The sequence below is a fragment of the Pagrus pagrus genome, assembly GCF_965226575.1.
Source record: "Pagrus pagrus genome assembly, chromosome: 24".
Taxonomy (NCBI): domain Eukaryota; kingdom Metazoa; phylum Chordata; class Actinopteri; order Spariformes; family Sparidae; genus Pagrus; species Pagrus pagrus.
Genome location: NC_140206.1, coordinates 5,405,425 through 5,431,885, shown reverse-complemented (window position 1 = coordinate 5,431,885; position 26,461 = coordinate 5,405,425). Strand labels below are relative to the sequence as shown.

Sequence of the window (26,461 nt, the reverse complement as noted above, 5' to 3'; positions counted from 1 at the left end):
AGAGAGATTTATCCCCATTGTTTCCCAGATTAATTGCTTTGTTTGAAGGGTCGGTGGTGGGAATTGGAAGCTGGAAAAGGAGAGCGAGGAAATGTAAATGAGTCCTTCAAGCGAGGGCGAGCTCTCACATTTGAGGGGATTTGACGTAGGAAGGGTTTCGAGTCGTTGGATTCCTGCTGCCGATCAGAAAACAGCCCTCCGACAGAAATCATTCCCGCCATCAGGTGATGCTCTCTGATTAATGCAGCTTACTCATCCTGTGGCGCCGCAATCGCACAGCCCTGCTGATGCTGAGGCAGTTTCCATGGCAACCGCTGTGCTGCCGGCTGGCTGGCTGGCTGGCTGGCTGCTGCATCCCTCCTACCGCATGGAGAGTCGGTGTGTGGGGAGGGGGAGGCGGCTGTCGTCACTCGGTCGCCGTGGCAACCTGACACAACATGAGCAGCAGGGCAGAGCGTGTGTGTGTGTGTGTGTGTGTGTGTGTGTGTGTGTGTGTGTGTGTGTGTGTGGTGAAACATGATACAGCCTCCCTCTGCTGTCCGCTCTAAAAGTGATTCATGTCGATATCGACCGTCGCTTCCTGCTCCGTTTATTACAGCGGCTGAGATTAAATGCCTCGTTCTGCCTCCTCTCACGGCATCAGTGTGTTTCCTCCGTACGTCTCTGCAGCTCTCGCCCAAACCGCTGACCTTCATTCCAGCTTATTTATAGTGGACTCACGTAGGCTGCCTCTCCGAACCGCCCGCTCTCCCAATGACGCCGGAGGGGGGCTCTGCCCTTGTTTACCATCCTCCTTTGATGCATTATTAATGAAGCAGTTGACGACAAGCTAATACAACAGAAGAGGCTGTGACATTTTGTAATTGTGTGCTGAGTGAGTTGTGTGACGGAGCAGGAAAGGATCAAATCACAGGCAGAATGCTTTTTTCATGATCCTGGATTCAATTATCAGTTGTCAGATTTCAGTGATGTTGCTGTTATTTACTTTCAGCACCTCTTACTTGCCCCTCCAGCCTTCATTTAAATCCTTTTTACTCCACTTTTCTACATCTGCTCGGCCTGGTTGACCATAAAACCACATATACACAAGAAAACACCCAAAACATGGAAGACAATCACTACAAAAACAAAGATTCAATCCAGGTAAAAGTTAGATTAAAGTAACGTCTTGAACCGGAACCGGCATTTGACTTGTTGGCTCATGGGTATGTATTTCTGATTCAAAAGGGATCAAACCATAAAATCATCTCTATCTCCTTCCATCTTCTTCAAGGACGTCGGCCCCTGCCGGCCTGCCGACCTCCCTCTCCCAGCGAGCTCGCTACGCCACCTACTTCGACGTGGCGGTGCTGCGCTGCCTGCTGCAGCCTCACTGGACGGAGGAGGGCGTCCACTGGGCCTTGATGTACTACCTGCAGCGCCTGAGGCAGATCCTGGAGGAGAGACCTGAACGAGTGCCCGAACCTTTGGTCACGCCTCTGCCGCGGCCGCGCAGCAGCTCCATGGTGGCCGCCACGCCTTCACTGGTCAACACGCACAAGACTCAGGTAATAACGGCAGGAAGTTGATGGAGGGATTGTGGTGAGATGCCAACGCTTATGTCATCCGTGTCCTCTGCTGTGTTTTGCAGGATATGAGTCTGAAATGCAACGAAGAGGGAAAGTCTCTGAGCTCAGAGACGTTCGCGAAGGTTTCTCTGACCAACCTGCGTCGACAGGCGGTGCCTGACCTCGCCTCCGACCTCGGCATGAACATCTTCAAGAAGGTCAGAGACAGATCAAGTCTTCAATGCTAACATGCTAATTTAATGTTTAGCAGGATAAAATACCCGCTTCCATCGCATTCACACCACAACACTGCCGCTGTTCGAAACATCTGCGCCCACAGGTGGTTGCCAGTTTGTCGCACTAGCTAACAGTGCTTACGCTAGCTAGCAAACGTCAACATTGCCAACTCTAGATAGCTAACATTAACTTCGCTGACGTCAAAGTCTTGGAAGTTGCAAGTTTGTTGAAAAAAACGTAAAAATGTCTGACGTACTAGCCTAGCATACTCTGCTGCTCTAACATTAGCGTTAGACTCTCAACAAACATTATAGAATTATTGATTTACAATCATTTTAATGTTTCTAAGGAGAAGAAATACCTTTATTATGCATCTTTCTACAAACCTTATCAATATGACCTTTAAAGTACGTTTACTTTACGTTCCAGTTCAAGAACCGGCGCGAGGACCGCGAGAGAAAGGGCTCCATCCCCTTCCATCACACTGGGAAGAAGCGTCAGCGCCGCATGGGGGTTCCCTTCCTGCTCCACGAGGACCACCTGGACGTCTCGCCCACACGCAGCACCTTCTCCTTCGGGAGCTTCTCCGGCCTGGGCGACGACCGGCGGGCGCTGGACCGCGGCGGCTGGCAGGCCACCATCATGGGTAGGAAGGAATGAGAGTAGATTGCATGTCACCAGTTTCTTGATTCACTTCCCCCTTAAGCTCCCGTTTGGTGAGTCAGAGGATTGTGTCTGGATCCGGCTGTCAGTGAAGTAGGTCAGTTCATTAACATCGGGATTCCTTATTAGCTCTCGCTGTGAAGTGTGATTAAAATTGGCTCAAGGCACACATGTATTCGTATTATTATCCAGAGTTGGTGCCTTCTTTCCATGAACCCACTGCCTCCTTTTTCACACTACTGCTATGTCTCCACTTAGCTTCGGATTAGCCCCATTTACAGGAAGAACTTTTCCAAGAAAATGCCCGATAGATGCAGGAAAAAGACGGGTTTCTACAACTGCTTTGCTTTATCCAATGTTGTGTGTTTGATCCAACCTGATGTATTAATCCGTTGCGTCACCTTCCAGGCAAATTCACGCGGCGAGGAAGCACCGACACGGCCGCCGACGCCGACAGCCTGAGCGCCAAACACTCCCACTCCCACCACTCCCTGCTCAGAGACATGCCCGACCACTCCAACAGCCACAGCGACAACACCGTCAAGGAAGGTAACGTGAAGGCGGGAATAAGAAAAGAACAAAATTAAAGGTGCAATATTACAAAGAGGGGTATCCGCTAGCTGCTGCTAACTGTAGCTGCTGTTAGGTCAGTTAGCCATGCAGCTAGCGGTCCAGAATGGGAGCTCCGGGGAAGTGTTGGTGTTTACAACGCTGGATCAGGAGCTAGCTAGGAGCTTTTGGACCAAGGCAGGCCAGAGCTAGCTGGTTAGCATGCTAACTTTCTGCGACACAACATGCAATAACGTCTAAACTGTTATTCCTTCGCCTTCTGTTGATCATTTTATTTAAGTTTTTAATGTTTTCAGCAAAAATCCTTACATATTGCAAGTCTTTAAGTCTGAGAATTAGCCTGAAGTAAGCAAAAGCTGCAAAATTTCCAAATAATATGGCACTTAGAGGATCTTCAACCAAAAAAAAGCCATTTTTACATTAAAAGGAAAAGGTAAACTCAGTAAACAGTAGTGATTATGCTCTATTTTTCACGACTATACACATTAAAAACTGCAATCACAGTCCATCAGCCTCAACAAACAACAGACGCTGCCAGCTCCACTGAGGCCTGCCGAGCCGAGCAGAAATAGGACAGAGTTATATAACGGTGATATTCCTGTGACAATGCTAATTTACATTCAAATAACAGTGCTGTCTCTGCACTGCATCTCATGCATGTTATTAGGTTGACTGAGAACAGAAGATGATTATAGAAGAGAGCTGATTCTGAGAATAAAGTGTGATTATTCTTTGTAGTTATTTTATTGATCGTATCATTGAGAAATAACCAAACTTAGTAATGCAGTTTCTGATCTTTTAAATGTTGTTACACAAAGTTAAAACTTAGCTCTCATTTTTCTTCTCCTGTATGGAAGAGTCAAAGAGTCAAAATATTTAAAGAAAATATAGAAATAAATAAGTTTATGGAAATAAATGGGGGTAAAATGCAAATGAATACAGAAATAAATACAGAAATTTTAAAAATTAAAGGAAAAAAATCACAAATAAAATGGAAAATTGAACAGAAAAGTAAATAAACTATTAACAAAAAGGGAAATTTAAAGGTAAATATTGATAAATGTCACGTCATGTATTTCATGTGTGCCCACAGTCCGCTCTCAGATCTCCACCATCACCATGGCGGCGTTCAACACCACGGTGGCGTCCTTCAACGTTGGCTATGCCGACTTCTTCACCGAGCACATGAAGAAACTCTGCAACCCCGTCACCGTCCCCGAGATCCCCGTGGAGCCGCTGGCCTGCGCCAACCTGCCGCGCAGCTTCACCGACTCCTGCATCAACTACTCGTTCCTGGAGGAGGGCGAGAACATCGAGGGGACCAATAACTTTGTGCTGAAGAACGGCATGCTGGACCTCACGGTGAGTGTTCGCTCAGTAGACGATCTCATAGGCCTGAGCAGGCACCGCCCATTGTGTTTTCACATTAACACTTTCTGTGTTTGGAGGCGTGGCTTATAGTTGTGACATCACAAAGTAACGGAAGTCCTGACGGTTCGTTTCGATACTTTCACTTTTAAAAGCACCAAGATCTGCTTTATAATCAATAAAGACAGGACTAATGTAATAAATTCAGTCTTTCAGCAGCTGGTTGGACAAAAATAAGCAATTTCAAGACATTTTTTCCCGACCTCTTGTATCCTAGGCTGTCTTGCGGGCCCTCTACGCCGTCCTCAGCCACGACATCAGCTCCAGGATCTGCGACGTGGCCCTCAACATCATCGACTGCCTGCTGCAGCTGGGCGTTGTGCCCGGCATGGGCAAGAAGCTCTCCAAGCCCGACAACAAGGAGAACCAGGAGGCGCGGGCCAAAGACCCAGCCGGTCAGGGGCTCGGCGGAGGCGCCCAGGGAGGCGGCTCGGTTCCCGGGGCCGGGGCGGGCGGAGGGGGAGATGGAGGCGGAGGTGGTGGAGGAGGGGGAAGCGGTGGAGGGAGCGGGCAGGGGAGCAGGGACGATGTGAAGAATAACAAGGATAATGATAAAAAGGTGAGTAGAAACTTCAAACATCTTGAAACAGCGACATAAAAACTCCTGTCTGTTCACGTTCGTGTCCTCCACCGTGAGCAGGAGGAGGGCTCGGGCTTCAGCACCCACCGCCTGGCTCTCACCATGCTGATAAAGATAGTCAAGTCGCTGGGCTGCGCCTACGGCTGTGGCGAGGGACACCGCGGACTGTCCGGGGATCGCCTCAGGATGCAGGTCAGACTCTCCTCTCTTTGCCTCAACTGACCCTCATCTGTGCAGTTTCCATATAAAAACCAGCGTGGCGTGTGGCGCTTGACATTTATTCATTCCCTATTAATTATTAACCGTATTGCTCCTTTGGTGTGATGAAAGTTTCATGAAAGTGAAATGAATCCTTGCAAGAGAGTTTTTTTCTAGCAGCCACAGTTCTTTCTTTTTCCATTATTGTCTGCTTCCAGGCCCAGAACTGCCTGACCAGCCTTTACAAGCTGGACAAGGTGCAGTTTCGGCAGACAATGCGCGAGTACGTCAACAAAGACTCTCTCAATAACATTGTGGACTTCCTGCATGCACTGCTGGGCTTCTGCATGGAGCCCATTACCGACAGTAAGTATGCGGGTGTGCGTGTGAGTGGGACCAGATGAAGATCTTGACGCACAAAAAAAAAATATGCGCTGATGGCAAATGCACAAATAGGGTGCATCAGGGTTGGACTGGCATTGGTCTTCAATGCGGATGCGATTCGGGTTAGCATGGATGCTGGAAAAAAGTCAAGGTTCTGTCCAGTAGGGCTGCAACTAACGATTCCTTTGTATTATCAATTAATCTGACAATTATTTTTTTTTTGCATTAATTGACGTTATTAATCGTTTGGTCTCAAACGATTAATAACAAACTTCAAGAGTAAAAGTCTAAAGCCAAGCTAGCAGCTCGCAAAAATCAACATGCTAGCATGCTCACAATGTCGATGCTTGGCATTGCCGAACACCCTCGCTTAGTTTGTAAGCATGCTAACATTTGCTAACTACTGCATTGCTTCAGTCATAACCAAATACGCGCAAAACTAACATTCCCATCACGCTCAGCTTTGTGTTTCGTGCTAATTAGCAAATGTTAGCATGCTAACAGACTAAGCAAAACTGGCTAAAATGGTGAACATGATAACGTGCATAGCATCAGTATGTTAGCATTGTAAAAATGAGCATGTTAGCATGCTGAGATTACCTTAAATCAGTTCAGTCAAAGTGTAGGACCAATCATAATGTTTGTTTACAGTAACTTCCAGGTAGAAAAATCCTGCACAGTGAAGCTAACGTACAATTTAATTGTCTTTTTTAATGAAGTTGTTGTTTCAGATTCAAGAAAAACAAGAAAATGACTCTTGAGCTTGTCCAAAACGAGCAGTAAAGACTTATTTATGCTCAGAAAGCGACCGAGCAGTACCTCCATGACTCGTGGGGGCAGTGTAGCTAATTGTTCAAGCAAAGACGCAACCACAGGACGAGATGGAGAAGTTTTAAAAATGCAGAACTGTTTGAACATGTGGCGCCCTCTAGTGGTTGTATTACTTAACATCCATGCCAACGTAAGTATCCAGGCAGTGATGGTTATACCGTTTTAAGCTTACATATCTACAGTATTCTTGTACATAAGGGGAGCAAAATGCCAGCAAATCAACACGGCATATGAAATAAACAAGGCAGAAACAGTTTGGACCACGTTGTTTAACTTTAAAAAAGACACTGCTACATTTAGCCATACTGCTAGCTTGGCTAAAAAACAGCCGTCACAATTTCTTAGTACTACTACAATGAGATGTTTAATTAAATTTTAGCTGAACCAACGTACGAAACCTACAGAGAAAGCATTTCTTCTGAGGACTTTAAAGAAAAAATAGTTGTCACTTAATTGAGTAATCGTTTCAGCGCTACTGTACATTTAGACCCATTCAAAAAACTTTATCAGCACTGACTCCAGTGTGGTTGACAAAGCTGAATTGCACTACCGCTGTCTCACCCCGCACTTCCGACTTTGCATTCCAGCGCTATCTCTGTTTATATATGTGTTTTTCCCTCCTTCCTCCTTCCACTCGTCTCCGCTTTTGTCTGCGTCCCCTTTTTGTCCTCGTCCTCCTCCTCCTGCCTCCATCCTCCCCCTTTTTCATCCACTTCAACGAGCCGAAATCCTTTTTCCTGCCTTTCCTTTACTCACTCATCCATTCTGTACACTTGCCAATCCAAAGCTTTGCCCCCCCATTTACATCTCTGCTCAATCTGGCGGCTTTTATTGCTGAGCATTGAGACACATTGTACATTGCCAATTCAGTTTTGCACTGAACTTCTTGAAGTATGTTCGTCACTATGATACCGTGCAATTGGCAAGTTACTGAACCGATGAGTGTTTCAACTCTTGAAAGTGAACCGGGCACCTTTGTTTGATTTTTTTGGTACTTGTGTGTATGTTGTGTGTGTTATTTTTGCGCGTGTGCAGTCTAAGTGCGTCTCCAGTTCGCCTCCGTTCGAGCGGAGGTGGGGTGCCAACGTCCTTTTCTGACACCGCGTTACATGTCTGTGCTGGCCTGATGTCAATCAACCTGTTGCCCCGCCTCTTTTCTCTTGCAGAGTACGGCAGTGCAGGTGAGAGGTCCAGGAGGGCGAAAAAAAGAAACATCGGTAGATACACATGATCAATTAATCAATAACAAGCAATAATACAAGCAATACTCACCCGATCAGACCCTTCCCAAGGCACCGCTTCCATCGCTGCACCCCTCACTCTCTCCGAAAGTGACAAAACTCGCCTGCAACTCCAAAATTTAGACTTTTATCAAATGAAATCTGGTTTTAAGACTTGTCACATTGTTGTATCTGGACCAAGAGAATAAGCCCCGTACTGAATGTTTGTTTTTAGAGCAGGCCTTAGTCAATTGCATGTGATCCCTAACCCCCCGACCCAGAATCCTTTTCAGTTTGCTTCTCCCCCCATATGCTTTATGGACCCCCTTTTCCTTTGCCCTCACCCCTTTCCCCTTCCCCTGTTGTACGGGCTCAATGTTTTAATCTCAAGTTGGTCAGCTGTCAATAATGTTCTCCCACCAACCAACCCCCCCCTTCAACCCCTACCACTGACTAAACCACCCCCCCTGTGTGATCCGTGGTCTCTCCCGCCTTCCCTGTTGCTTCCAGACAAGGCGGGCTTCGGGAACAACTTCACCACGGGGGACAACAAGTCGGTGGCGCAGAATATGGAGGCGGTGGTGGTGGGATGCATGTTCAAGTCCCTCATCACCCGCTGCGCCTCCACCACACACGAGCTGCACAGCCCCGAGAACCTGGTGAGTGGTGGGTGAAGTCATCCGTCCATCTGCCATCTCGCTCGGCCTGTGTTTGTTTTTCATGTTTCAGTCTTTCCCGTGATTCAGTCTGTGCTCGGCTTCAGAGTCAGACTCTCTTATCTCATCGTGCAGGATGTGGTGGCTCAATTATTAATGGCTCATTTTCTCTAATGCAGTCTGGTTCATACATGATGAATCGGATGTGAAGTGTCGTTAATCTCACCCCATTAATAAAGACATTAACTCCAGCTATTCTCAGATCTTTGCTAGAACAGATATTTTTCATTAATATCTTTTTATTTATTGGAAATTAATTAGAAATGACATCAACTGAGGGACTTTGACTACCAGAATAGGTTTACTTGCTTTAATAGCTCAAAAAGTGATGCTCTGCTTTAGCTCCTGTCTCTTTAAGGCCCCCCTTCTCCCGAATACCCAGTCCTCTCTGATTGGTCGGCTCACACACGGCTGAGCCAGCGCCGATCACCGCATCTCCGGTCTGCTCTGTCGTGGTTTCAGCCTCCAGTTAGCGTCACTTCTACTGTGAATACAGGCGTTAATTATGCAAAATGTGTGACATGGTGATGAAGTGTGATGTCACAAAGTCACGTAATTAAAGGCGGGGCTACGGACTTTGGACTTTTTAACTTTCAAGATCTTTTACGTAAATAAAACACATTATATGCAGTTTATGGTTATGCTACATAGCTACTCAAGCTACCCATTGATAGCAACACTTAAGCCAAAACTGCAGCACATGTTAGCTAGCAGGCTAATGTAGCATGTAGGGTAACTCACATGTAAAATTACCTTCCAGTGTACAGAGATTCAGCCGATTGGTGGTGATATGACTCCCAGTAGATTGTGTAGCAACATCCCTGTGGATTTCCAAAGGAATTATGGGTAATGTTTGACCCACTTATGGAAAATTCATACACTCTGATTCCCTTGAAAGTTAAAGCCAGTGAGATTCTCGTGGATACTTCCAATATTTATATAGATTTTAAAGCAAATGAGTCCTTAAATTAGTCTAAAATATACCTTTTATTCTGAAAATGAAATTTTTTTCTCATCTCACTCGTAAAGCATCACACGTGTTCCTGTTAAATCCATGTGGATCAATCCTCTGAGAGCTCGGAGGCAGCGTGGCCTCTCGCCGTGCCTAGAAAGCCTCTCGGCTGGCGTGACTTGTGTGTTCGTTGGCGGAAGATGACACACTTTCTCAAAACAGGCTTTAATATGGCACCGAATCAGAGGCCACCCACTCACAAGCTGGAGCTGGTGCCTCAGCAAACAAGCCTGCTCACAAACACCAACACCAACAGTTTCCTGCATGTATTATGACATTAATGCAGACTCACACATCCCTCGCTCTCGCTCTTTTCTTTCCCAGGGTCTGTACTGTGACATCCGCCAGCTGGTGCAGTTCATCAAGGAGGCCCACGGAAACGTCTTCCGCAGGGTGGCGCTGAGCGCTCTCCTGGACAGCGCCGAGAAGGTCACTGCCACCAAGAAACCGGACGAGAAGGAGGAGGCCAAGCAGCCCGGACCCAGGAGGTAGTGGCCAATCAGTGGCCTGAAATGGTCTCAATGACATCATGTCCATTACTGTTGAAGTGGCCACGAACGTTGGCCTTAAAACCTTCCCCTGCTACGTGGTAACCAATATGTCGTCTTCTCCTTTTTCTGACAAATCAGAGCTACGCTTCTCATCACTGCTGGCTGTTTTTATTTCTTTTATGTTTCTTTCTGTCCCGTCTGCATCTGTTTTTTCTGCTTGAGTGACTGATTTGATGTCGGCAGCCCTGCCAGGAGGCACCGCCAATGTTTTTATCTATACTTATATACTTCGGCCAATGGTCAAGTTTTGATTTTAGGCTTTTTAATCAAGCGTTGACGGAAAATGCCTGGCAATTTTTCAAAATAAAACACCCTGTGCTAGGCTACATGAAACGACGCTCCATGTAGCCTAGGTTATTTGCGCTGATAGATGGAAACGCAACTTTTTTTTGCGATGGAAACGCGGCTAGTTAGCATCGATGGGAGACCTGGGTTGGCTCGAGTCCGTCAGGAGAGTCCAGGCTGTGTCTGAACTAGGTGGGCTGAGCGCTGTTGTTTGTGTGTTGGCGTGCGTGTTGTGTGTGTGCGCAGGTCAGAGGCGGGTGTGTCCGGGGAGAAGGGTCAGGTGTCCAGTGCTGCAGATGAGTGTCGCAGCTACATCTCCAGTAGACCCCCCCAGACCCCCGAACAGTGAGTGTCCACCTCACAGCATGTCCATATAGCACCATCTACCGTATGTCGAGTCCGGCCGCCATTTTCTCTGCTCGAAATAGGAAAGACTTGTTAAACTCTTCCCTCAGCCGGGTTCGATAAAGAACAAGTCACAGTGCTAAACGTTAAATTTACTCCAAAGATGTAAAAAAGTTGTTTTAATCCGTACGTAAACATTCATATTCGACCTTCCTTCACCCCAGTGATGAACAGATCCCGGGTGCTCTGCTTGGCAGGAAGGATTTTTGGAGGAAGATGTTCAAGTCGCAGAGTGCCGCCAGCGACACCAGCAGCCAATCAGAGCAGGACACCTCGGAGTGCACCACCGCCCACTCCGGCACCACCACCGACCGGCGCTCCCGCTCCAGATCCCGACGCATTTCACTCCGCAAGAAGCTGAAGCTGCCGATAGGTAAGACTAGTGAGACAGGTCTGAACCAGACAGGGAAATACCGACGGATTATAGTGCCTGACAAAGCTACACAATGCTAATGCTAACAAGACAGGGAAATACTGACTGACTTCAGATCCTGACAAAGCTACACAATGCTAATGCTAACCAGACAAGGAAATACTGACTGATTTTAGTGCCTGACAAAGCTACAAAATGCTAATGCTAACCAGACAAGGAAATACTGACTGACTTCAGTTCCTGACAAAGCTACAAAATGCTAATGCTAACCAGACAAGGAAATACTGACTGATTTTAGTGCCTGACAAAGCTACAAAATGCTAATGCTAACCAGACAAGGAAATACTGATAGATTAAAGTGCCTGACAAAGCTACAAATGCTAATGCTAACCAGACAGGGAAATACTGACAGATTAAAGTGTCTGACAAAGCTACAAAATGCTAATGCTAACCAGACAGGGAGCTATGACTGATTTTAGTGCCTGACAAAGCGACAGTGCCTGACAAAGCTACAAAAATGCTAATGCTAACCAGACAGGGAGATACTTTATTTCAGTGCCTGACAAAGCTACAGAATCATTTTTTTTTGTAAATATCAGATCTGGTACCAGTTTGCATTTCCATGACCATACCTCACTGCATTTGTTGTCCCAGCTGTCGCCTTGAAATTCACGTTAACATGATGTGTTTCGTTTGTCTGACATCGGAGCACTGCCTGCCGCGAGGCCAAGTCACTTCATCTCTTTGGTCTGTTTTGTGTTCCTTCTTGTGCCTTAGCATGCCGTGGGACTGTTCGCCTACCACTCACTCTCTCTGTCTTACGTATGTGGATGTGGAACCATCTTCATACAGTGTTTGTGTCACGTTTGTTTGTGTTGGTCATCTCTCCCAGTGTGCACCGTGTCCCAGACCTGGGTCCAATCGTATTTGCAGATGGTATCAGATGGATGGAGGCTGCTGCAGAGGGCACACTTTACACTTTCCTCTCTGGCATATACTACCAACACGTTTATATTTACAGCTAACTAGGTGGCTAAGCTACAGCAAGAAAGCTAGCGTTGTACCAAGTAAAAGCTGACTGGTAGTTAAATTAATAATAATTAAAAAAAACAAGCCAATAAGACTACTCTACCGAGGTTAGGCAAGACAGTTAGCCTTATATCAAGTGAAAGCTAGCTGGTGTGGTAGCCATGGCTAGACCCAGCTAAAACTAATAATTTACTTACTCTCAGTATTTGAAAGGTGTGTTAACATAATATTTTGGTAATTTATTTATTTTTTTAAATTCTTAATACATTTAAAAATAAATTAAGCTAAATCTAGAAATAACAGCTAGTTAAAATCCTGCTAATGCTAATTTAGTTAGCCATTTTAGTGACTTTTTCCACGTTTTTAAATGTATTATAGTATATAGTATAGTATATATATAATAGTAGATTAATTGATTACATCAGTTTTAATGTGAATATTGACAGACACACAGCAAAACAAAGACACATTTAAGCTCTGTAAATCAAAATGAAGTTTATTTTTTCCAAAACAAACTATTTAAAAAATACAAGACAGCTCCTGTAGGCCTAACTTCACCTTGCATTCGTTGAAGATCATCCAAACATATTGCAGTATCTGCATTTTATAGGTATCACGTATGGCAGTACTCCATCCATCTGGTATCTACTTTTGTGACAGCCTTGTATGAAATCATATTTGCAAATACCACTCGACAAGGGTCATATGTTTAAGTCGTCTTATAACAAAGCAACAAAAGATAGTTTTGTACCTTTCTGTATCATTTTTGAATGAACCTCTGTGACTCTTTGTGACTTTACAAACCCTGAACGTCCCGTACAGTAACGATGAGGGAATGCTTACTCTACCCAACCCTTGTGTGTGTGCATGTGTTCTTGCCTTCATAATAACCCGGTGTGTACACTACATTTCTGGCTTTTTTACCCTTTGCCATGTTGGTTGTTGATGTACATTTTTCTTTTATCCACGTGTCAACAGGAAACTGGCTGAAGCGCTCGTCTCTTTCTGGACTGACCGACGGCGTCGAGGACCTGCTGGATATCAGCTCGGTGGATCGGCTGTCCTTCATACGTCAGAGTTCAAAGGTCAGAGGGGATTAACAGCAACCATAATACTGTGAAAAATACTTTATTTTGTATTATGCTACAATAGCAGTAGCAATAGCATAAGTTTTTGGTGTTTCTTCTGGGCTTTTGAGGATTTAGACTTTTATTTTGAAAGCTGCAATAGCAGGAAATAAAACTAAACAGTGGCTGGATACAAAATCAAATACATCTGTGTCTTAGGTGAAGTTCACCAGTGCGGTGAAGCTGTCAGAAGGGGGCGCCGTGGGGCCGGAGTACGCCAGGGACGAGGAGGAGAATTTCTTCAAGCGGCTCGGTAAATGGAGGTCTGGCAGGAGGAATCCATCCAAGCTTCACCACACAGAAGAGAAAGATGGTAGACCTCCCCCACCCCGGGGTGCCCCTTGCCCACCCACGCCCCATCGTCCTCTGTCTATATCTCTCTCTCTTCCTGTCCCTGCCTCTGTTTGTCCGTGTGGTGTCGTGTCTTGTCTCGCCTCGCAAGTCGTGGTCTGTTCTCTTCCGTTCCGCCATTCTCCATGTCAGCTCCGCCGGATAGCTGCCTGCTACACTCTGTTAGCCTGAATGTATTATTTTCAACCCATCAGTGTTTAGTTTATAAAAGCAAAAAACTACTTTTCTAAATTAACAGTCTCCCATATAGTATATTCCAAAAAGGTTAATGTAAAACAATGCATTTGTGGCACTTTAAAGCAAGACTATGTAGCTTTTAACTGATAAATTGACATATATCATACTTTTACCAATAAAGAGTTGAATTAATTTACAATAAAATGCACCTTTGCTCAATTAAAAACACTTAATAGTTAAAATCTGCTTTTGAATACCGAATAAAGCTGAGCTAGCTCAGCTGTGTTAGGTAGTTTAAAGCTATGTTAGCTACCTTAGCTGTATGTTAGGTAGTTAAAAGCTATGTTAGCTAACTTTGCAGTGTGTTATGTATTTAAAAGCTATTTTAGCTAATGCAGCTCCAGTATGTGAGGTATTTAAAAGCTTTGTTAGCCAACTTAGCTGTATGTTAGGTATTAAAAACCTTTGTTAGCTAACTTAGTCATACTATGTTGGGCATTTAAAAGCTATGTCTGCTAATTTAGCCACAGCATGTTAGGTATTTAAAAGCTATGTTAGTTAACGTAACTGTGTGTTAGGTATTTAAAAGCTATGTTAGCTAACTTAGGTATAAACAAGCTATCGTAGCTAACTTAGCTACAGTATGTTAGGTATTTAAAAGCTATGTTAGCTAACTTTTAAAAGCTATGTTAGGTAACTTAGCTAAAGATTGTTAGGTATTTAAATGCTATGTTAGCTAGCTTAGCTACTGTATGTTAGATATTTAAAAGCTATGTTAGCTAATGTATCTAAGTTAGGTAATTAAAACCTATGTTAACTTAGTTATTTTGTGTATTTAAAAGCTATTTTTGCTAATTTAGCTATGTTATCTATGTTAAGCTATGTTAGCTTCACTAAACTAACATAGCTAATTGTATGCTTCCATAATGCATTTTCTTAAACAAATAATAACCAAACTAATGTGTGCTTATGCTCTTCGGTCAGTCCTTCATCTCAAAGCGTCATCAATGCAGTGTTTTTCATTGACATTTTGGAAACATATTTCTGTACATCACCTGTGCAACGACATGTAACATGCTACATGCTACATATTGTAGCTAGCTAAACACGATCACACTGAGATGTGTTGAAAATTCCACTTCCTCGGGTCACGATCGACCCTGGCTTGAGATTTGAGCAGCTGATTTCGGCATCACAGTGAAAAAAGTAAAAACACTTCCCACTTCTTCCTCTTCAGCTGTGTGTTGTACTGTATTTACCAAGTCTACATCCCCTCCCCTTCCAACTGTGCACGTCCTGTCTTTTCTTCAACGACGAGCCCCCCTTCCTCTTTCTTCCACTCAGCGGTGGAAAGAGAGGAGAGGAGGTGTGTGGGGATAAAACTCATAACCTCCAAAAAACCATCTTTCTACTGTAGAGCTGTGCTTTGTGAAGCATGACGCTGTCAGTGCTCTCTCCGTCTCTTCTGTGGTGACGTCTGGTGGTATTTTCCAAAGCCTTGAGTTTCATTCAAGTGATAAAAACAGAACGGTTCATACAGCTTTTTTAAATCTGTGCGGCCGCGGTTACACTTGTCATTTCAATGTAGATCCAACTGTAAAGAATATATCGTGTAAGAGGCTTTAAAATGGCCTCCATGAGATTTTTTATCGCATTGGAAATGAAAAGTCCAAGTGTAACCTCCGCCGATTGGCTGTGTGTCCATCTCTCACTCAGCTTCATTTGTCGGTGGCTCTTCAGTGCTTTTCTGTTAATCGTCCTGGATGGTGATGTTGCTTCACGCAATGTCTTAAATGTAGTCTTTACTTTTTTGCGAACGCCAGAATACATCCCAAACAAAAAAACTCCAAATCTCTTCACTCGTGCTGTTATACTTTCTTCTTCTCTTCTTCTGCGTTCAAAAACCTTTCCTCCAGGACCTCATGGCTTTCAGGAGCGTCTAGCAGCCAGCCAGGAGGCCATGAAGAACAAGAACGTGGTGAATCTTGGCGCCATCCGTCAGGGCATGAAGCGCTTCCAGTTCCTCTTGAACTGCTGCGAGCCGGGAACGATACCCGACGCCTCCATCCTCGCCGCCGCCCTAGACCTAGTACGTTTTTTTAGATTAAACTCTCTTAACGTCCCTCAAATGTTTCCACGTCTTCATCTCACCTTCTGGTTGGCTTCCAGGAAGCTCCGGTGGTGGCGCGGGCCTCGCTTTTCCTCGAGTGCGCGCGATTCGTCCACCGCTGCAACCGCGGCAACTGGCCGGAGTGGATGAAGGGCCACCACGTGAACATCACCAAGAGAGGCCTGTCCAGGGGCCGGTCGCCCATCGTGGGCAACAAGAGGAACCAGAAGCTTCAGTGGAACGCCGCCAAACATTTCTGCCAGTGGGGAGACGTGAGTTCAAGAGCGCGATTGTATAAAACGGCTTCATAAGTGTGAGGATGTGTTTCTAGATGTGTTTTATCCGTTCAGGCAATCGGCACAAGGCTGAGCGAGCTCTGTCACTCCGACAGCGAGAGTCCGGCCAACATCCTCGGTTACATTTTTGATGAAGAGACCAAACGGAGAATGAAGAAAGAAGATGAGGAAGAGGACTATCTGGATGACAGTGAGTTTTTTTTTTTACAGAAAAACTGCAGTATATTAATTTTAACATTACATTTTGCACAAATGTGGCGTTTGAATTTATGTTTCTTCAAGTTTCACGTGAAATTTAATAACTCAAGGTCCACTTTCGTGCTTTCAGCCACATTTCATGGTCGTCCACAGCAGATTGTGTTAGCATCGTTGGCATTATGATGTGAAGTAAGTATTGGATTTTGACAAACACACAACAAGATGTGGTTGAAAGCTAGTAAGTGGACCTTGAGTTGTTTTTACTGTTTCCAAGGGTGAGAATTAATATTGAACGCTCCCATTTTCTGAGTTGGGAAGTCGTTTTTGACTTCGACTATCACGTGGAAACTCTAATTAATCTAGTTCTCTCCAAAAAACTGATCAACAATACTTTGATTTATAAAAAGTTTCTTACCATCAACCAAACATTTACATTTGTCTGCCATTTTTCTGCGTTTATGATTAAAGTCAGCAAGTCGTGTACGAAAACTTTCAATTTCGCGACTGTTGTTCTGACTTGAGGCGGCTTGAATCCGCTTTAACTTTCAAGCTGGATCATGTTTTGACTTTTTTGTTCTCTTCTTCTTTTACAAGTTGACAAAAGACCTTTTCTTTTGTTTTATTGATACGTTTGTTTTATATTTTCCCTCCCTGAAGACACAGTTAATCCTACGAAGTGTGGCTGCCCGTTTGCTCTGAAGATGGCCGCCTGCCAGCTGCTGTTGGAGATCACCACTTTCCTGCGAGAGACCTTTCCCTGCTTACCACGGCCGCGCACTGAACCCCTCGTGGTCAGTAGTCGAATCATAAAATATACGTTGTATGTTGTCACTGTCCAGCCGTTGATAATCTGTAATGAAATCCCTGTAGGACCTGGACAGCTGCCGCCTGCGTCTGGACCCCGACCTCGGCCGCCATCGCTATGAGAGGAAGATCAGCTTCGCGGGCATCCTCGACGACGAGGACGGACACGATTCCCTCAACAGCAGCAGCCACACGCTGAAGTCGGACACCACCTGCGACGACAAGAAGACGCAGGAGGCTCAAGGTGAGATCAGGTGTCGCACAGAGCGAGCTGTTTGCGTTATCGCTTCCCTGTCTGCTTAATAATATAAATAAATTAGATGATCTCTGCCCGCTTCCCTCTTCACCAGCGCCCATCCGTAAGATTCGTATCGGAGGCTCCCGGCTGCTTCAGATCAAAGGGGCTCGCAGCTTCAGAGTAAAGAAAGGAGGCTCCCTGTCGTCCATCCGGCGGGCGGGAAGCCTCAAGAGCACCAAGCTGTCCCGGCAGGACTCCGAGTCCGAGAACGAAGAAGGGCTGCTGTCACAAACACAGAGCAGGGACACTGTCACCGACATCGGTAAGACATCGCCAAGTCATTGCCATCCAATGATGTTTACACGTCCTCGAATAAATACTTTCCTCTTTCAGGAAGTCCTTTCAGTACCAGTGAGCCCAGCATAGAACCGGAGGGCCCGAGCTCAGGAGGTGCAGAGGACAACTACCACCGCAACATGTCCTGGCTCCACGTACGTCCTCTGATATGTCTGGAGGTGTATTTGTACGTACGATGTCCTCCTTCCTCCACACTGACTCCTCTTCCTCCGTCTCGGTACAGATTATGATCCTGCTGTGCAACCAGCAGAGCTTCATCTGCACCCACATCGACTTCTGCCACCCGCGCTGCTACCAGCACCACAGCCGGTCCTGCGCCCGCCTGGTCCGAGCCATCAAGCTCGTGTACGGCGAGACGGTGGACAGCCTGCGGGAGGACAGCGGCACCTCTGGGAACATCGGGGCGCGGGCCAAGAAGAGTAAAGAGGTGGGTCTCTCGCAGTCCATCTGTGCCGTTTTATACCTTTTTTCTGTCTTTGTCGCAGCGATTTATGGAAGTCTTTGTGTCGACAGTGTTCGGACAAGTCCTGCCTGAGGACACCGTCCATGAAGAGACGACCCACCGACTCCAACACAGAAGGGAAGAAGGATACAGGCATGCTGAAGTACATCCGCAACCAGGTAATTGACAAAAGTCAGGATTAGATATATACAAGCTTGTTTGTTGCTGAGATTGGTACATTTTCTAGTAAGACACCTAAAATACAAGTAAACAAGCATTTAAAACTATGTGAAATATATCATTTCCTCCAGGTAATGAGCTTGTCGCCGGCTCCTCTCTCGCTGCTGATCAAAGCCGCTCCCATCCTGACCGACGACATGTACGGGGACGTGCAGCCTGCAGCCTGGGAGCTGCTGCTCAGCGTGGATGAACATATGGCGGCTGCTGCCGGTGAGTCGGCCGTCAGGCTGTGCAGCAGCGATCCGTGGGTGTTGTGACCATGTCCTCGATTATAGATCATGATGTACTTTATTTGGTTTAAAAGACAATTTAACATTTTGTCCTACATATTGAGAAGCTTCACAGTCTAACCGCTGACATTTTTCTCTTTCTCGTGCCCTCTTTTCTCTTGTTTTTATCTCCGTCCTCGTCCTCTCTGAATCCCCTCCAGCTGCCATGTTCCTCCTGTGTGCCGTGAAGGTCCCGGACGCAGTGACCGAGATGATGATGGCAGAGTTTCATCACCAGGAGGCCGGCCAGCGCATCAACTCCATCCTCAAGTTCTACACGCTGTGGCGTTTCCGCTACCAGGTGTGGCCTCGCATGGAGGAGGGGGCCCAGCAGATCTTTAAGGTACACTTTTCTCTTTTATAATCGTGTTTTACACCAAGATTATTTCATCTTTGACCCATTTTGTTCTGTATGTGTCTTCTCTTTCAGATCCCTCCACCCAGCATCAACTTCACCCTGCCGTCTCCCATCCTGGGCATGCCCTGTGTCCCCATATTCGACCCCCCCTGGGTGCCCCAGAACACGGGCAGCGTCCAGGACCCGATCAATGAAGACCAGTCTGTGAGTCTGAGCACCTGTTCACATGGGCCGCCTCATATGCACATATGTTTACTAATATAACTTATGTAACAAGCAGAAAAAAAAAGCGATGAGTTTTTATATTTAGCGGTGTTAAGATGCATGCACATACTTCTGAATCAACTTTTAATATGTACTTATACGTCTGCACGAGTGGATGTGACATCACAAACAGGGGTTGGGTAGCCAGGATACTTTAGTTCAAAACATTAAAGGATCTATTCACGAAAAAAACGACATATTTTATTACTTACCTGTCGTATCCAGCCATGCTGATTGTGATTTTGTGAGATTATCCAGAGGACTGAGGACACTGTTTCTAGAAAGTAACGATATTTTTTAGCTATGTGGCTCCAGCGTTAGCAAATATACGTCCTCTGCCTCTGAAGTTTTGTAGAAACAATCACAGCTTCCAGAAGACGAATCCTTCTGACTGTGGCGATCCTCTGACTTTTGCTCTTGAGGGTAAATTTTTGCAATTTTAAAAGAAGCTACGAGATGTTTTTGTTTCAATTTTGACCTGATAATTAAAGTGTATACATTAGGAAACTATACAAAACTAATGACTTTCCCATCAGCCGCAGCTGCACTTTGCTCGTAGTGCTAATCCACATATGTTAGCATGCTAACGTGCTAAATAAAGATGGTAAGATGATATCGTTTTGAAGTCTCACGTTTGGCATCTTGGTTTTTTTGAGCCAGAGTCGTAGCGACTTGCTATAAAGCACACGGGACCATCATTTACAAACTGAACATCTTGCTGTGTTGAAGAAGACTTGAAACTAGAGATTGAGACCATAAACTCATTAGGAAACTGTTCACCGAGTTAATAAATCAAGTGAGAAGTAGGGTAATTTTCTTATAAACTTCCATATAATCTGACTCCTTTTTGCAACCAGTGGAGGCGCCCCCTCCTGGCCGAGAGAAAGAATGCAGGTTTAAGGCACTTTTTAACATATATCTTAAAATGTGGACAAACTATCAGCATGGCTTGATACATTCAGAGGTAAGAAATATGCCTTTTTTTGTCATAATTTACATGAACAACCCTTTAAACCTAATAATTTGCTGCTTTAAAATACATCTGCTAGTTTAAGAAAAACACATGTGACACATTTTTCATAAGTTTTAGTGGTAAAACAGGTGGTTTGGTGTTTTCTTTTCTTTCTTGCCTTTTTTTTTGTGAAAAGCATGATTATCAGACTTTGTTGAATAGACTTTGATGACGACCTGCGAGCACCTGTTCTGTAATTTATCTATCGACTGTCTTTGTTTTTAGTACTCCACATTAATTCAGTCAGTCCATGCCATAGTAAGTTGGTATTTCTGTCCCGGATGTTTGTGCTGATGCATCTTGTTACCCTCCGATCATTAACGACAGGCGGGAAAGTTTTCCTCCATCGAGTGTTTCTTTTATTAGCTGTAGGTTTTCATCATGGATCAGAAGCTGGGGGCAGTTTCATGGGTCATTTCAGAGAGTTGCATCTTGATCACTGAAACACCAAGTAGTCTTTCTAGCACTTGCTCAAAGAACAAAAATAACAGCATGCATCAGACATTGAGACATTTTGTGTGTGTTGTGCCGTTTGTGCATGGTCATTGGATGAGAATGACTTTGCTGTGTATGTTTCCTCATATCATGCCTAGTTGGTTATGTATGTGTATGAGCGCTTGTGTGAATGCTGTGAGGCATTTACTGTACACAAGATACAGTAAATTCTCCTAATTCCAGTTTGTCACAATTTGTCATGATTGAAATCTTTATCTATTCAGAACTTCAACAGTGTTCTTCATGATGCTCGGGGTTCCCATTAGAGCATGAGATCAATGTGCTGGAGGAGAGTTACTGTATTAATGTGTTGTCTAGTCATTTTTACATTAGAAAATGCTCCTCGGATGTAAGCCTAGAGTAGCTGTGCACACGCGTTCCTGAAAAGATTCAAACTGTCAATTAATTTGTGCATTCCCTCATCCTGTCTGCCGCTCTACGTCTGTGCCGTTTGATCCACCCTCCACGCTCGCCTTTCCTCCAGAAATCCTTCTCGGCGCGGGCGGTGTCGCGCTCCCACCAGCGGGCCGAGCACATCCTGAAGAACCTGCAGCAGGAGGAGGAGAAGCGGCGTCTGGGTCGCGAGGCCAGCATCATCACGGCCATCCCCGTGGCTCAGGAGGCCTGCTACGAGCCCACGTGCAGCCCGCCGCCGGAGCAGGAGGAAGAAGGTGGGGCTGCCGGGCACACAAGCATATGATATACAGATAATGAGTTTAAAGTCAAACTTCTTCAGTCTTTAGTAAATACAGAAGTTGGTAGGAGTTGAAAGCTCTGTGCCCTGATAGCACGTTGTGTTTCCTGTATCTGTTCTGGTCGTGTCGGACATTGATCCCGCCAGCAGAAGAAGTGGTGAACCTGGCATCGCGCCGTCTGTCCGTCAGCCCCTCCTGCGCCTCCAGCAACTCCCACAGGAACTACTCTTTCCGCCGAGGCTCCGTGTGGTCTGTCCGCTCGTTGGCCAGCGCCGAAGGTAAGAAAATTCAAAGTCTCTGATGACAAGAGCAGTAAATAAAACTTGAGCTGATCTCCCATTTTTTGAATCCTTTGTCCAGATGAGGAGAACACAACAGAACACACACCGACTCACCACATGCTGCAGCCGCCCCAAGCCGTCTTCCCAGCATGCATCTGTGCTGCAGTCCTACCGATAGTGCACCTCATGGAGGACGGGGAGGTTCGAGAGGATGGTGTTGCTGGTAGGAGGAAAAATCTTTGGCACCATGTTTGTTGTTGTAAATACTCATTTTGGCCACATGAGGCTCAAGTACACCACTACTCCATGTTGTAAATAGGACTCAAACCACTCAGGTTTTCTTCCAGGTGTTTTAATTTCTTCATACGCTCTAAACACAAGTTATAGCTAATGCTAATGACAGGTTAGCGCCAACTAAAATACATTTATAGCCAAAAGAAAGACCTTTTAGAGCATGGGCCCCCTTGTGGCAGGGACTTCGGACTTGCCTCGCTGGGCTTCCATACATTCTGTATTTGCAATTAAACATGTTGCCTTCGATGTTTCCTCAGTGAGTGCTGTCGCCCAACAAATCCTCTGGAACTGCCTGATTGAAGATCCGGCCCTGGTTCTCCGCCACTTCCTGGAAAAACTAACAGTGAGCAACCGACAGGTGAGTGAACACATGAAGACCCAAACACAGCTAAAGGCTTAAAAATGGGAAATGTGACATGACTTGCGTTTGTTGTGTTGTAATGCCAGGACGAACTGATGTACATGCTGAGGAAGCTCCTGCTCAACATCGGAGATCTGCCGGCCCAGACATCACACATCCTCTTCAACTACCTGGTGAAGCAACGGACTTCTATCTTTATTTGTTTATCATCTTCAGTTCTCTTTAAACTCTGTTAACCATCTCGAAACCCATGCCTCCTAGGTGGGACTGATCATGTATTTTGTGCGGACCCCATGCGAGTGGGGAATGGACGCCATCTCGGCCACGTTGACCTTCCTGTGGGAGGTGGTCGGCTACGTGGAGGGGCTGTTCTTCAAGGACCTCAAGCAGACCATGAAGAAGGAGCAGTGTGAGGTCAAACTGCTGGTTACTGCATCCATGCCAGGTGAACTTACTGATACAGCTCGACAACATTATTGGTTTTGTAGTAATTCATATCTGCTGGATGTTTTATCCTATTGTAACGTGTTTTGGGACCATGCATGGACTGATGTTCTCTGATGTATTGTCGATGCAGGAACCAAAACACTGGTCGTGCACGGACAGAACGAATGTGACATCCCGACACAACTTCCTGTCCATGAAGACACTCAGTTTGAAGCCCTGCTGAAGGTAAGTAAACTAATCCTGGAATTAAAACAATTTAAAGTTGGAATAAGTGGAATAAAAGGTACAACATTTTGCTATAAAATACGGTATGATAGAAATGTTTAGTGGCCTAAAATGGAAATGGATCTTTCCTCTCTCCCCGACCAGGAGTGTCTGGAGTTCTTCAACATTCCCGAGGCCAGATCGGCTCACTACTTCCTCATGGACAAACGATGGAACCTCATCCATTACAGCAAGGTAGACGCATTAGGTTTTTCTTTTGAGCTGCCATTTTGAAATGCTTTTCGTTGCCTAGTAAAACCTATTTGGTCATTTTTAAGTTTTCGGATTAATATCAGGGTTTAGTTTCCTTTTATTCGTTGAGAAAATTACCAACTGCAGTCCAAACCCCTGCTGAATTATCTAAAAAAATGTGATGCTATCTGCCTCCTCCAGACATACGTAAGAGACATCTACCCCTTCCGGAGGTCAGTATCTCCACAGCTTAACCTGGTCCACATGCTACCTGAAAAAGGACAGGAGCTGATCCAGAAACAAGTATGGACATTTAAAATGTGACCACAAAGACTCTTTGCAATTAGTGTGTACTTTTTTCTCATTCTGTTTCTTTTCCCTTCTCCGTTCTTCTTCCAGGTGTTTTCCCGTAAACTAGAGGAAGTTGGCCGGGTCCTCTTCCTCATCAGCCTCACTCAGCACATGCCAGCAGTGCACAAGCAATCCCACGTCTCCCTGCTGCAGGAAGACCTCCTCCGCCTGCCCTCTTTCCCGCGAACAGCCATCGATGCAGAGTTCTCGCTGTTCAACGAGCCACCAGGTGAGACGGACTCTAACTGTATCATCTGACACCTGAATACAAATCATCATGTATTTTACCACCATATCCTCGTCTTCCAGGTAAGGAGCTGTTTGGTTTGGACACCCTTCACAAAGTGCTATGGATCAAGCTACTGGAGGAAATGTTTCTGGGCATGCCCAGTGAGTACCCGTGGGGCGACGAGATGATGCTGTTTCTCAACGTCTTCAACGGGGCGCTGCTGCTGCACCCCGAGGACAGCTCCCTCCTCAGGCAGTACACAGCCACCGCCATCAACACCGCCGTTCACTTCAACCACCTCTTCTCCCTGAGCGGTTACCAGTGGATCTTGCCAACCATGCTGCAGGTAAGAAACCACACTGGTGGAGCTGAAGTTACATCATTAAAACTTAAACTCAAGGACCATTATTCTTTACAACTTTTATAAATTAGTTAGGTGTAAATGTTAGAAGCAGTACATCTGTATGCCGATGACACCATTTTATATATGGCATCTTGGAAAACACCCTGAAAACGTTTGTAATTGTTTTGCAAACCATCTATGCTGATGCCATGTGATATGCAACAACACCTTCTGTTGCCCTGAAGGTTCTCAACATTTTAGTGGTCAAGAAATCCAGCTTTGTACTCTGTTGTCTTGAGTTTGCTGCTACAAACATGCATCTAGTGTGACAGGGAGATATGAGATATTAATCAGTCCGGTCTGTTTTGTTACGTCAGGTTTATGCAGACTATGAAAGCGACCCTTTACTGAGGCAGGGTATCGAGTTCTGCTGCCGGCAGTTCTACATCCTCCACCGCAAACCCTTCATCCTGCAGCTGTTCGCCAGTGTGGCGCCGCTGCTGGAATTCACAGTAAGATCACCGAGCACACATATTGCTTACGTACCTTTTGTTTTTATATTCCTGGATGCAAGTAAGTGTCTTTATCTCCCATCCCAGACCAGCACCAGCACCGGTCTGTCTAAAGGAGTGTCAGCTCAGTGTCTGTTTGACCTGCTGGTGTCTCTAGAGGGGGAGACCCAGGACGCCCTGGATGCTCTGGAGCTGGTTAAGGCTGAGAAACCTCTACGTTCTCTGGGTAAACTTCCACTTTCACACAAGTATTGTTGTCTTTTCAGGGGCCAAGTCAGGAAGGGAGCACTTAAATATCTTGATGTGAGGGTTACTCTTTGTCTTATCAATCAGTTATGATGTTTTTTGTGATACCTGAATTAATCTTTAATTAACCATATCTTACATCAAATAAGCCAAGAACCCACTCTTACTAATGAAACTCTAAATATCCTGCTCATACTGTTTTGTCAGTGACCTGTATGTTCCTGAATTGTACTTTTCTCTTGCAGATTTTTGTTACGGTAACGAGGACTTGGCCTTTTCCATCAGCGAGGCCATCAAGCTGTGTGTCACTGTGGTCGCCTACGCCCCTGAATCCTTTAGAAGGTGCAGAAACATACCAAAGATTATCTTTCCCTCTTATTTTATCTGCTTTTCAACATTTTTCTGTCGGCTTCACGGTCTGTCTCTCCAGTCTCCAGATGCTGATGGTCCTGGAGGCTTTGGTCCCCTGCCACCTACAAAAGCTGAAGAGCAACACGGTTACAATGGAGTCGGCCTCAGCTGCCAGGGATGAGATCGCAGCCATCGCAGCCCTGGCCACATCCCTGCAGGCCCTCCTTTACAGCTCGGAGGCACTCACAAGGTAGATATCTGGAGTTTTTATCCCATTTTTTGTGCATGAGGTTGTGGTGTCCTTACAATCCTTACGATTTTATCTTCCACAGGCCGATGACAGCCCCCCAGATGTCCCGCTGTGATCAGGGCCATAAGGGCGGCACTACAGCTAACCATGCCATGTCAGGAGGGGTCAACACCAGGTCAGGACATGATCAATTTTAGGAGATGACTTTGGAATAGATGGTGAGAGTGTAGTTCTGGAGTATGCATGTTTCTGTGCCCAGGGACAACCTCCATCTGCTGGAGGAGGGTCAAGGCATGCCGAGGGAGGAGCTGGATGAGCGCATCGCCAGGGAGGAGTTCCGCCGGCCGCGGGAGTCCCTGTTAAACATCTGCACCGAGTTTTACAAACACTGCGGACCGCGACTCAAGATCCTGCAGAACGTCGCCGGTGAGCCGCGGGTCACGGCGCTGGAGCTGCTAGACATCAAGTCCCACATGAGGTGATTAGATTCAAGGAAGTTTCTCAAAGGATTTGAGGTCTTTTTTTGACACATGATGAACTAAAAGTCAAACTAATTCATCGAGAAAGTAATCAACACATAACACTGAAGCTTTTTCTCTGTTCCAGGCTGGCGGAGATCGCCCACGCCCTGCTGAAGCTGGCGCCCTACGACACCCTGACCATGGAGAGCCGAGGGCTGCGCCGCTACATCATGGAGATGCTGCCCATCACCGACTGGTCGTCCGAAGCCGTCCGCCCCGCCCTCATCCTGATCCTCAAGAGGCTGGACCGCATGTTCAACAAGATTCACAAGATGCCAACGCTCAGGTGCGCTCGCCCACAGGCACTATGCACCAGGTCTGTTGAATACGATCACTTCTTTCTCTGTCTCCCTGTGA

General features: G+C 45.8%; 1 protein-coding gene across 12 annotated transcripts in view; it reads left to right on the top strand.

Annotated features, from left to right (window-relative positions):
- Positions 1-26,461, top strand: part of unc80 (unc-80 homolog (C. elegans)) — a 42,511-nt gene that overhangs the window by 5,750 nt on the left and 10,300 nt on the right. For 3 of the 12 annotated variants that reach the window (XM_084347000.1, XM_084346996.1, XM_084346991.1), the window contains exons 8-52: positions 1,274-1,547; positions 1,631-1,765; positions 2,214-2,430; positions 2,856-2,996; positions 4,111-4,379; positions 4,663-5,004; positions 5,086-5,217; positions 5,442-5,589; positions 7,605-7,655; positions 8,169-8,317; positions 9,711-9,874; positions 10,469-10,567; positions 10,792-11,000; positions 13,008-13,114; positions 13,316-13,469; positions 15,601-15,773; positions 15,854-16,066; positions 16,145-16,280; positions 16,946-17,079; positions 17,159-17,336; positions 17,413-17,652; positions 17,724-17,821; positions 17,911-18,114; positions 18,201-18,308; positions 18,441-18,579; positions 18,800-18,981; positions 19,069-19,200; positions 21,252-21,438; positions 21,609-21,740; positions 21,823-21,966; positions 22,295-22,395; positions 22,485-22,571; positions 22,660-22,843; positions 22,976-23,070; positions 23,215-23,304; positions 23,503-23,604; positions 23,701-23,881; positions 23,962-24,227; positions 24,602-24,736; positions 24,824-24,962; positions 25,228-25,324; positions 25,413-25,583; positions 25,666-25,758; positions 25,843-26,061; positions 26,190-26,420. In XM_084347000.1, coding sequence (XP_084203126.1) covers positions 1,274-1,547; positions 1,631-1,765; positions 2,214-2,430; positions 2,856-2,996; positions 4,111-4,379; positions 4,663-5,004; positions 5,086-5,217; positions 5,442-5,589; positions 7,605-7,655; positions 8,169-8,317; positions 9,711-9,874; positions 10,469-10,567; positions 10,792-11,000; positions 13,008-13,114; positions 13,316-13,469; positions 15,601-15,773; positions 15,854-16,066; positions 16,145-16,280; positions 16,946-17,079; positions 17,159-17,336; positions 17,413-17,652; positions 17,724-17,821; positions 17,911-18,114; positions 18,201-18,308; positions 18,441-18,579; positions 18,800-18,981; positions 19,069-19,200; positions 21,252-21,438; positions 21,609-21,740; positions 21,823-21,966; positions 22,295-22,395; positions 22,485-22,571; positions 22,660-22,843; positions 22,976-23,070; positions 23,215-23,304; positions 23,503-23,604; positions 23,701-23,881; positions 23,962-24,227; positions 24,602-24,736; positions 24,824-24,962; positions 25,228-25,324; positions 25,413-25,583; positions 25,666-25,758; positions 25,843-26,061; positions 26,190-26,420 — 7,182 coding nt within the window. The remainder of the gene's footprint in view (positions 1-1,273; positions 1,548-1,630; positions 1,766-2,213; positions 2,431-2,855; positions 2,997-4,110; positions 4,380-4,662; positions 5,005-5,085; positions 5,218-5,441; positions 5,590-7,604; positions 7,656-8,168; positions 8,318-9,710; positions 9,875-10,468; positions 10,568-10,791; positions 11,001-13,007; positions 13,115-13,315; positions 13,470-15,600; positions 15,774-15,853; positions 16,067-16,144; positions 16,281-16,945; positions 17,080-17,158; positions 17,337-17,412; positions 17,653-17,723; positions 17,822-17,910; positions 18,115-18,200; positions 18,309-18,440; positions 18,580-18,799; positions 18,982-19,068; positions 19,201-21,251; positions 21,439-21,608; positions 21,741-21,822; positions 21,967-22,294; positions 22,396-22,484; positions 22,572-22,659; positions 22,844-22,975; positions 23,071-23,214; positions 23,305-23,502; positions 23,605-23,700; positions 23,882-23,961; positions 24,228-24,601; positions 24,737-24,823; positions 24,963-25,227; positions 25,325-25,412; positions 25,584-25,665; positions 25,759-25,842; positions 26,062-26,189; positions 26,421-26,461) is intronic. The other 9 variants (XM_084346999.1, XM_084347001.1, XM_084346997.1 and 6 more) reach the window with 9 other exon arrangements.